General features: G+C 33.4%; 1 protein-coding gene across 4 annotated transcripts in view; it reads right to left on the bottom strand.

Annotated features, from left to right (window-relative positions):
• The window catches only part of LOC117103898 (ras-associating and dilute domain-containing protein-like), a 40,774-nt gene that overhangs the window by 15,811 nt on the left and 14,478 nt on the right, over positions 1 to 10,485 (bottom strand). For all 4 annotated transcript variants that reach the window (XM_033244538.1, XM_033244530.1, XM_033244546.1 and 1 more), the window contains one exon: positions 3,023 to 4,908. In XM_033244538.1, coding sequence (XP_033100429.1) covers positions 3,023 to 4,908 — 1,886 coding nt within the window. The remainder of the gene's footprint in view (positions 1 to 3,022; positions 4,909 to 10,485) is intronic.

A 10,485-nucleotide genomic window follows, 5' to 3' on the forward strand; every position in this document is an offset into this window, starting at 1 on the left:
AATAGTGCATAGTTTAATTTTGTTTCTCATCGTTAGAACATAATGATGTCATGTTAATTTAATTGGGCATTTCTGAACAATGTGCATTACGTTCTCTCCTGATATCTAGAACGATTTTCGGCCGAATCTATGTTCAGGCCAGAACGAGAATGTACTGTATGCGTCAGTGTACGCGTCATCATTGAAATTGATTTAAAGTAGAACATAGAACGTATGCGAGAACAGATGACTTAATTAGTTCTACGTTCTCAATCGAAAGCTCTTTATAATACTTTTAAAGTTCAATGTTTTATTTCAAAATAAAATCAACATACAGAATAACAGTTTTAAGATAAATTTAATCCGCGTGTCATTGAAAATTAAATAAGGGTTAAGCAAAATTGGCTCTCAAACGAAAGCCCCTTAATACTTTTAAAGTTCAATGCACCAAAAGTTATTTATCAAAGATGTGCTACAGCCAGATATTATGAAGCAACATCCAAGTAAGCAGCTAAATTAATCAACCATTTTCACATGAATAAAGACTTCTTATAGGCCTTGATTCAATCTTTACGAGTGACCCAATTTACCCTGGGGCATACACATTTACAGCCTAATAAAAACCAGAAATTAGGTTTCAATCAATGGTATACAGCACATAGATGGTCAACACATCAGCTGAGTAAACTGGTGTACGCAGGTCATTATGTACTTATTAGACCCTTTGGGGATAGTCTTTGTTGTTTAAAGGAAGTTCAGAATCTAAACAATGTTGACATTTCCAAGTCTGTTATCATTTCATTTAATATTGATGTTCTAATGATCTTGTCAGTTACAATTTAGGGCCTGTTAGAGCGAAAAACGCCAACCGTATCCCGTTAAATTCAGCGGTTAATCGCGCTGACCTGGGCAGTAAAGGATTAAATGTAACTTTCACCTTCAAGTGTTAAACCCTGGTTAAAGCAAGGTTCTGCTAAGCTGAATTCATAAACTTTATTTTCATATTATATAAGCAATACAATGAAATTATTTATAATTGTGAAAAAGGCTATAACTGGAAGTATACAGGTAGCTTTGAAACGTAGTGTTTTACAAATGTTAAAACACTGTACCAGTCTATGCAAACATCATTAATTTTGAAAGTGGGTGAGCATCTGGGAGATACTTGTAGAAGTGAGAAAAACCATGCAAATTTCCACAAGACTCCTGTACCTCGCAAGAGACTCTGGCATTTTAAGCATATATTTAAGCTCTTTCCACACTAATCTCATGTGACAAGTAATGTGATTTGCCCATATAACATGGCTGTAATATGACATTATTATGGCCATATACACAAATAAAATTTGATAGTGTGGTGTCAACTTTACATTGTGTGATTAGAGAATGTACTGTACTTTACCTAAAACTGAAACACCATATTTAGTCGAATAAACTCCCCCTCAAAAACCCTTCTCAACTACAAATGCCCTGAGGCATTTATTAGAATAAATATGGTAAAGACTTTATTTACAGAAGGGTTTCCTACAAAATTAGTAAAACTATTCACAAGCCAATTTAAAGGTCTTGCAAATAAGAATATGTATTTGTCTATTAATATTTTTCTATTCTGATTTTCAATCGAAAGCTTAATATGCAAAGAACAATTCAAATGCTGAATTCATTGTTCAATGTTTGTTGGATTTAGCCACCAACCAGGGGGGTATTATAGTTGTTGTTATAGACAACTCCCTGCACCAACAAAGACACTGGTACAGTGTATTAACATTTGTAAATCACTACATTTCAAAGCTATACTTCCAGTTATAGCCTTTTTCCAAATTATAAATAATTTCATTGTATTGCTTATATAATATGAAAATAAAGTTTATGAATTGAGCTTAACCACCTTAGCAGAACCTTGCTTTAACCAGGGTTTAACACCTGAAAGTGAAAGTTACATTTAATCCCTTACGGTCCAAGGCACCATAAACACTACCGTATGTGATCAAACGGTTGTTTAGATATGATGAAGTCTTCGTTCAATTTACTACAGATTGCTAATTTATTTTTTACTTCCTTAAAGCAAATAATATTTCTTATTATTACAAAAACAACATTTCGAAAATAAATTAATTATTCAATTGATTAATTCAAATATACTGTAAAAAAAAAAAACCCTACTAATACTTTTAATAAATTTATGGCTTTTGTGGTCAACACCATCAAAAAAATATTAAAGTAAAGTGTTTTAATTAGTAACCTCATGTTTAGGATTTCCTTCTAGATTGGATTTCTAGGATAATGAACCAGTTTGCTCTATATCTTCTGCAGGTTGCTAACTAATTGTAATTGGTGTAATTAATTGTTCAAGCAAAAGGAGAGGTGGTAATTTTATAGCAGTATGATTAATATTTTTTATTCACCAGATGAAAGGATTTCATCTTTTCAGCAACAATTAGAATAATTTTTTTTTTCTCTGCTTATCTACTGGGTTAAAAAAAACTGTGGAAGTGATATAATTATGAGTTTATATAATGAAATAACTATGCTTTATTCAACAATTTAATTTTATACCAATATTTGGATGAAGATATATTTATATTTTGGGCCTAACCATCATCACTCACATCAATATTGTCATACAGACAACGTGAATCATCATCACCAGGCACACAGACAGGCTCTTCCAAGGAGGGAGGGGGGGAGTTCGAGTGTGGGATGGAGAGGCCCACCTAACGGCACTGGTGGAGTCCCAGGCCAAAGCCCCAGTGGGTTGGATGAGTGTTTTATATATTACGATTACAGGGTCAAAATGATACCTGATGCTATAATAACAACTAGTATTGTAGAGGTTTTCTGATGAGGCTAAGAGAAAATATCGTTATTTTTAATGTAGGCCTATATATACTCTAGTCTGTCTGAAATTGATCCTTTTCTTGTCTTCAATGTGTAGTGGAAGAGCTGTCTCTTATACACATCTAGATGTGTATAAGAGACAGCAACATCATCATGCAGTGTTACATCATCACTATCATAATTTATACATAAAAATATTACTTACCCATGCTTCATTTTGTATTAAGTTTGCAATCTTACACAAGAGTGCCTTGGTGTCGTCTTGGTCATGATGGTACGCTGTGTATTCAATACACATACTAAATACAAACGCAGGAATCAGGGTAAACTCTCCATCACATGCCATGGGCAAGACCTGTTGCAACAGGTTGTCTTCAGCATCTCTTGGATAGATAATCTTGATTCTTGCGATGTCAGCATCATATTCATCTGCTAAAGGTTCCAATTTCGGGTGTACGAGTCGTACACAAGCTTCATTCATTGATGATTGTAATTTGCTCATATTAAGCGACTCATCCAGCCAAGTCATCTGGTTAGCATTTTCTTCGGTAGGATTCTTAAAAATGAAAAGATAATCAACACCAATTCCAATCAGATCTCCGCTATTTAGTTGCGTTTTTCCTTCAATTATATTTCCATTCACCTGCAAAATAGCAGAGGCAAATGGCTCAAGAAAAACATCAATGAGTGTGTCTTCAAAGTTATGTTCCAATTCGAACGACAAATTCCTTACAGAACGTATCACTTTGCAATGGTTTGGACAAATATCTGGAGCTGTAAGGATTATTTTACCATGATGATCTAAGTTAATATCTTGACTATTCTCAGCAGGGTCTCCATTTCCAATAAGTGTTAAAGGTAAATTGATTGGGTAGCATAATAAATCTTTATTATCACCTGAACCTTTGATATTTATAAAATATGGAAATTCTTGTGGCACAGGTAGATGATAGGTGTCAGTATGTTCATCACTACAATCAGTTTCTTCTTGTTCATGGTTGTCTTTTCCTTTACTGCTACCTTCTACTTTAACACCAAAATTCCCACTTCCATCAGAGTCAAAACTGGACTGTAATGGCATATTAGTCCTGTGCATTTGGAATCGTTTGGCATTTGCATTCAAGCCAGAGGTAACATTGTCTTGACTTGTTGCAATGATCCTTGAACGGCGACGGATTTCAAAACGTCTTGCACATCCTTCACAGGGTTTCCAAAAACCTTGCAGTAAAAGAGGCTTTTCGTTATTTTCAACAACTCTCAAACACCCCATTTCCCAATCTCGCTCATCAAAGACAACCTTTTTCTGTCCCTTACCAACTGCCCTTTGAGTGTTCAATCTCCCAACAACTTCACATAACACATATTCTTCAGAGGCATCTTTCGGCAGTGAATATCGATCAAGAACTTCTTTTATGATTCCTTCTGCTGTTGATTCTTCCGATGCCAAGACACTCTTGTAAGTAGCACCAGTTGAGATCTCTTCCCCAAAAACTTTGATAATCCCAGGAGTGCACTCATCAAATGACAGTTCTATCTCAACACTTGTCTCTGGTGCACCTTTCTTCCTGCGTGTAAACCGTCTTTCGAAGGCTTCGGTTATAGACTTTGGTCGTTGTTTCGCTTTGTTTTTTTCTTTCTTTGATTTTATTCGCATTTTCAGCGGTTCTGCGATTGTTTCCGATTTTCTTCTGAATTTCGGAGTTTGTGGGTTAAGCATCAAACCCTTCACACCATCATTACTATATTCATCAATTCCTTTACCTTGATGACCACTCCCACTACTACTACTGCTGCTCAGACTTAACTCATCACCCTGGTGCTTCTTAAACCACCCTGGGACTGCTTTCCATTTAGAATAGTTTGAGGGAAGACTTGGTGATAATGCAGTATTTAACTCATCATGACTGACACCGAAAAACTTCGACAAATGTTTATGATGGGAATGTGGTGATGTCTCCACATCGGTATCAAATGAATATGTTGGCGGTGAGCTTTCCTTAACATTATCCATTTTCATAAGAAATCGTATGTTATGCGGAGCATTGACTACAATTTCCAGAGGGCACTCTTCCTTAGACAAAAGGATTTCATCTGCAAGAAAAAAAAACCAAAAAAAACAGCTTTAGCCTACTCTTTTGGGATCAACTGTTGGTTGATCTAGGTGAGTTGTCCAAGACGATTCACACTTAAATAAAAGCAATAGTAATTTTGTAAATAATATGAAACACATTAAGGATGACATCTTCATCTATATATTATTATTAGAATGGTAGTAATGAAGCTGGAAAAACAGATGGTACCATTTTGTACATGTGCCATGAATACATTATCAGATACCTGTGTATGAAGATTCCGTGTTGTTTGTGTCAAGTATTAAGATATTGCATATATTTTTTTCTTATTGTGTGCTTGCATCGTAGCTCTCTATAATCGTCTATATTCATGGTAATAAAATCTGACAGGAATTTAATTAAATTTACTTGACAAAATACTATAAAATTTAGGTTCACCTTGCTCCACATCTCTGCTATCTTACCAAGTGAAGACAAACAATGAATACAAATTTAACTTAATAACAATTTAATTTAATAACAACAGTATGAAAACATTCATTTCAAGCTCAAACTTGTTTAGTTGCCTGTTTTTAAACTAATACTTAAATGCCATTTTTATATGATTTCATTCACATGTCATATGTGGTGCTGCAACTAGAAATTGTAGACATTGACAATGATATGAATACTACAGAGTTATTTTAGTTTTTAGAATATATTTCAACAATAATCAATCAATTAATTGTTAAAATTTACAGTATATAGAGCCATATAAATTCTCAAAAAAGCAAGGTTTTTTGTTTTCTCTTAAAATTACCAACTGATTAGAAAACCTCTGTTATGTAAAACAGAATTCAATATTTGAGGTGCTGCAACACATACAAAATGAGCTTTAGAAAAGACCTCATAACATATAAAGGAATTGTATTGATGAATAGCAAATTATATGACATAAGCCCCTCATAAAGGCTTGATGGCATACACATTTTTTATAAAAACACATTTAGAACACCAAGGCTGGAATTGCTTAAAAAATAAGAACAAAATAGGAACAAATTTAGGCTGTGTAAAATGTCAAATGAGGTTTTAGACAATATTCTTTTGGTCTTATTTTTACCTTATGTGCAGTAGGTGTGACTATGCTATACCTCTATAATACTGTAGTAATATACTACTGTACAGTACAATAATAATTTTTTATCTTTGAGAAGTGTGTGCAAAATATGAACATTTTGAGCCTGAAATTTTCGAGCATTTCAAAAGCAATTGCTATGTAAGACACAAAAAACCCCAGTGCAGTGATCGCCAATAAAATTTCTTTGGACCTTAGGCTAAAAACTTATGCAAACATACCAGTAGAATACTGTACCTATACAATACTTGTTGAAACAATAGATATAGTTCTAAAGCAAATTGTCCAACCTGATCCTTACTCAATTGAAATCTTCACACCAATACCTGGTAATTTGATTTGATGCTTAGTAAATATTGAGCACAAGATAAGATCAACTGATAATGTCAAGTGATTGATTGACATAGGAAGTCAACCATTTTATAATGCAGCAACCAAGATTATTCAGTGACAAAACCAAAACCATATCCTAGTTGCATGCAATATGTTCATTTCATAACAAAAACAGCACATTTTTTAAATCAGTCTGATAAAATAAATAAAAAACTTTAGCTCTACGGTCGGCAACCCTTTACTCAGGACACAGACTTTTTTGTCAAAGCTTCCCAGACCTCTAGTTATGTCATCCAAGATACAAAATATATATGGTCAATGTAATAGAGTAGAACCCCTACTTTGGGACACCCCTATTCAGGGGACACACCAAGGGACACTTTTTAGTGAAACGAGGGAAATATAATGGAATCCGTATTAAGGGGAACAAAAAACATCCCAAATAAGGGGACACTTTTCAGTGAAACGAGGGAAGTATAGTAGAACCCCTATTAAGGGGAACAAAAAGTGTCCCAGTAATAGGGATGTCGCCTGAATAGGGGTGTCCCTTAATAGGGGTTGGCCGTAGTTTTAAAAGATATACTTTCTGTCATTTAATTCCTGAAAAAGTATCCCTTTAATAGCGGTGTCCCAACGGAGGGGTTCTACTATATCTTTTAACACTACTGCCAGCCTCTACTAAAGGGGACATCCATATATATGGAACGGGAACACTTTCTGGGTGCGCCAAATGGTCAAATCAATACATACTCAGCCCTTATTATCCCTACTGGATCACAAAAACTACAGCAGTCTAAAAATTTAAAAAAAATATCATTCAACTTAATATTTTGACACCTTTTGAGCAATAAACTTACTGTAATATCAAACTAGAATTTTGAAACCCCTGGAAGTGGTGACATTTTTGGATGTCTCTTCAAGATGAATTGTTATTCTCTCAGTCAGAGAAGGCAAAAGCTTTCTTTGATAGGGGCCCTTGCATTCATGGCCTCCCCCCTCCAGCTAGCACCACCTCTTTTGAAACTGTAATTATTATTTTTTTCACACCATTTTCACATGAAATAATATGATGCTTAAAGCAAAGAGTATAAAACTGCCAAAGGGCTGATTTTTGGGGTTTCGTTGGAACGTCTACCTCAAAAAAAAAATACTACCACGATCTAAAGGGCGTCCTACAAAAGAACGTAAAAGGCGTTCGTAAATAGGGCACCTCCTATCTCTTGATAGTACTTTTTTCATTGCGTGTATACAAAATCAGGACAAGGCCTAGAAAATGAAGAGTAAAAACAAATGTAAAAATTCCTTGGACAGGATTTGAACCCAGGATGTACAGTACACAATTGGAAGTCAGCTTTAACAGAACCACCAAGCTACATTCCACTACAATATTTTTACAAGGCAAACATGTTTCCGCAGCAAACTAGAAGTATCTCAATTTATGTTTTTACAGGCTCATACAGATTCCAGACAAAAATATTAAGAGAATGCCAGTTAAGAATATAAGCTGACAGGTTTTTAAATGTAAAGTCAGTCAGCTGCTTTGATTACTCAGGCAGAACACATGTAAATTTCAATTTCTGTTTTCATTATTGGCCATAATTTTAAGGCTGCTTATAGATTTAATGCATCTCTTGAATAGCCTGATATATTTTTAAGCTAAAGTTTGAGCCTTTAATACTCTTGGTATGCATGCAGTTCCCTATGAGCATAACAAGCCTACATTTGTACACAAAGCTTGCTAATTTAATGTAATGTATTGGGACTGGATATGGTGCATTATAAGTCTCAATGCGCTTAAAGAAAAGAAATATGTGGTGACATTTACAGTGCTTAAAAACCAGTGTGTTGATGAAAGAAATTCCAATACCCCTATATAACTCCTATACAAATAATTTAGATACTATATTTGTATGAATTTAAAAATGAAAAAGAAACATGAATATATTGTTACTGCTCAGCAACTGGGATATTAATTGAGAGTTTGAATTTTCCTATTTTTATTACTTCTACAAGAAAATACAATACTATAAAATTCTATAACAAAAGTACAAATATTCTGCACCTGCATATTGTATGCATATTAAAAATCAAAATTATGTTGTATTCTGTAGATTCATTACATCTATTTCAAATGCTAACTACAGGGGGGGATTTAGAGGGGGTTGCCGGGCCAGTCGTGCTCTCCCCCCACCCCCACTTTTGGAAAGTAAAAAAGAAAAAAAAAAAAAAAGAAAGATGGAAAAAGAAATAATTGATCGCCCAAAACGCCTCAGAGGTTATGTTCGGGGTACAGAAATTCAACAATTTCATGGGGAAATTTCCCCGGACACAATAGGGCAGTGTTTTCTCGATCGGCCCCACTTTCGGACATCTCTTAATCCGCCTCTCAACTATAGAGTTATAGAGTAATTTATTACTTTACACGAAGAAGTGATTTTTACCTTATAGACACATCAGGTAGCAAGATAAGATGCCTCATAGCATAAATATAAATGTAAAACTCACATCAGATGACATTTGAGCAACAATGATTACAGAATTTATGAACGTTGCACAAAATAGAACACATAGGCAGAAAATAATATAATTATATCTACTTCCAAACAGTAGGCCATATCAAAGGTAAAGTAAAATGATGCTCAGAGGAGCTCTAAAGTGTGACAAAAATGACCCTGAGTTGTAACTTTACTACTGGGGAATTGTTTGGCACCTTAGAGGAATCAATTATGGCCAATCATGCCTAACATCTAAGATGTATAAACACCATCTAGTACAATGCTTAGTATACAATAAAGGACTTACAGACAATGAGGATATTGTTTGAAAGAAACTTAAAAAATCAATGTGATATCCAAAGGAAATTGATTTTATAAGCAGTGGGTATCAATCAATGTCATCCTAACAGTAACACTGCTTAACATAACAGACTTAGGAATTATGTTAACAACTGTTTTTCAAATTCAATTAAAGATATAAAATAAACATTGCACGATGAATCCGGTTTTAAAAAGAAAGATAAAATAACAACTGTATGAAAAAGAACTAAAAATGATCATTTAAATGACGAGTTTATCAAAACAAAATACTCTCAAAGTCCATAAAAACAAAAATTTGGTATTTAAATGTCATAATAATATAACAACTAAACATAATATTTAATGTCATAATAATATGACAACTAAACTTAATTATAATAACCAAAAACATCTTGCATTTTAGAGTTTTTCTCTCTTTTGTGGGGATTTCCTCCCACCTTTATTTCTTGCATTTCATTTTTTTTTTTTTGTCATTAAAGACATAAGCATTAGAAGAACATGAAAAATTCAAATTCAATTGCACTGAAAATGGGGTCAGTCCGCTGGCTGACTAGATATTACAACTTTGATTTTCTAAATAATTTAATATTCTCTTATTTAAGGGACATAATGACAAAAATGTAAACATTCAAAATTAATTAATATCTCAAAACCTTCAGAATTGTATGTATGACCACGCATACATACACATATTACTATCATTTATTTATTTATTTATTTATTCTAGACTTAACAGTGTATCAAAAACACCAATAACAGAGTCGCCATAAAAATATACAATATCATTCATAAAAATATATGATTTAAAAAAAAACATAAAAAGCATTAAAAAATCGTAATAATATATTAAAAACCGGTATTTAGTATAGGATTAAAAATAGAAATATTACAATTAAAAATATCAATATTAGGAAAAATTTGAACTAGATTATTATAAGAAAGTGCAACGGGACGAAAAATACCATCAGTACAAACATTAACACGAGAGTACGGAACTTTTAACAAATGATTGGTACTAAGCCTATGCACAGGAACATGAAAATAAAAATTCGACACAAGGTTACAATCAAACTTACAGTTTAAACATTTAAATAGAAAAATAAGATCGTTTCATTTTCGTCTAGTGGATGGTAAAAATTTTTCTCAACTAAGCGAACCGGCAGCTGGGCCAATGAACTTTATGAATTTGTTATGAATCCGGTCTATTCTAAGAGAATGAGATATTGAGTTGTAGTTGTAGTTGTTGTTGTAGTTATCATATGCACATACATACACCTTTAATAAATTTTATCTATTTATTTTTCTTTAAATCATATTTTAAAAAATTTATATA

This window comes from Anneissia japonica, unplaced genomic scaffold (genome assembly GCF_011630105.1).
Source record: "Anneissia japonica isolate Jap-2015-1 unplaced genomic scaffold, ASM1163010v1 scaffold1065_len1792383_cov172, whole genome shotgun sequence".
Classification (NCBI taxonomy): domain Eukaryota; kingdom Metazoa; phylum Echinodermata; class Crinoidea; order Comatulida; family Comatulidae; genus Anneissia; species Anneissia japonica.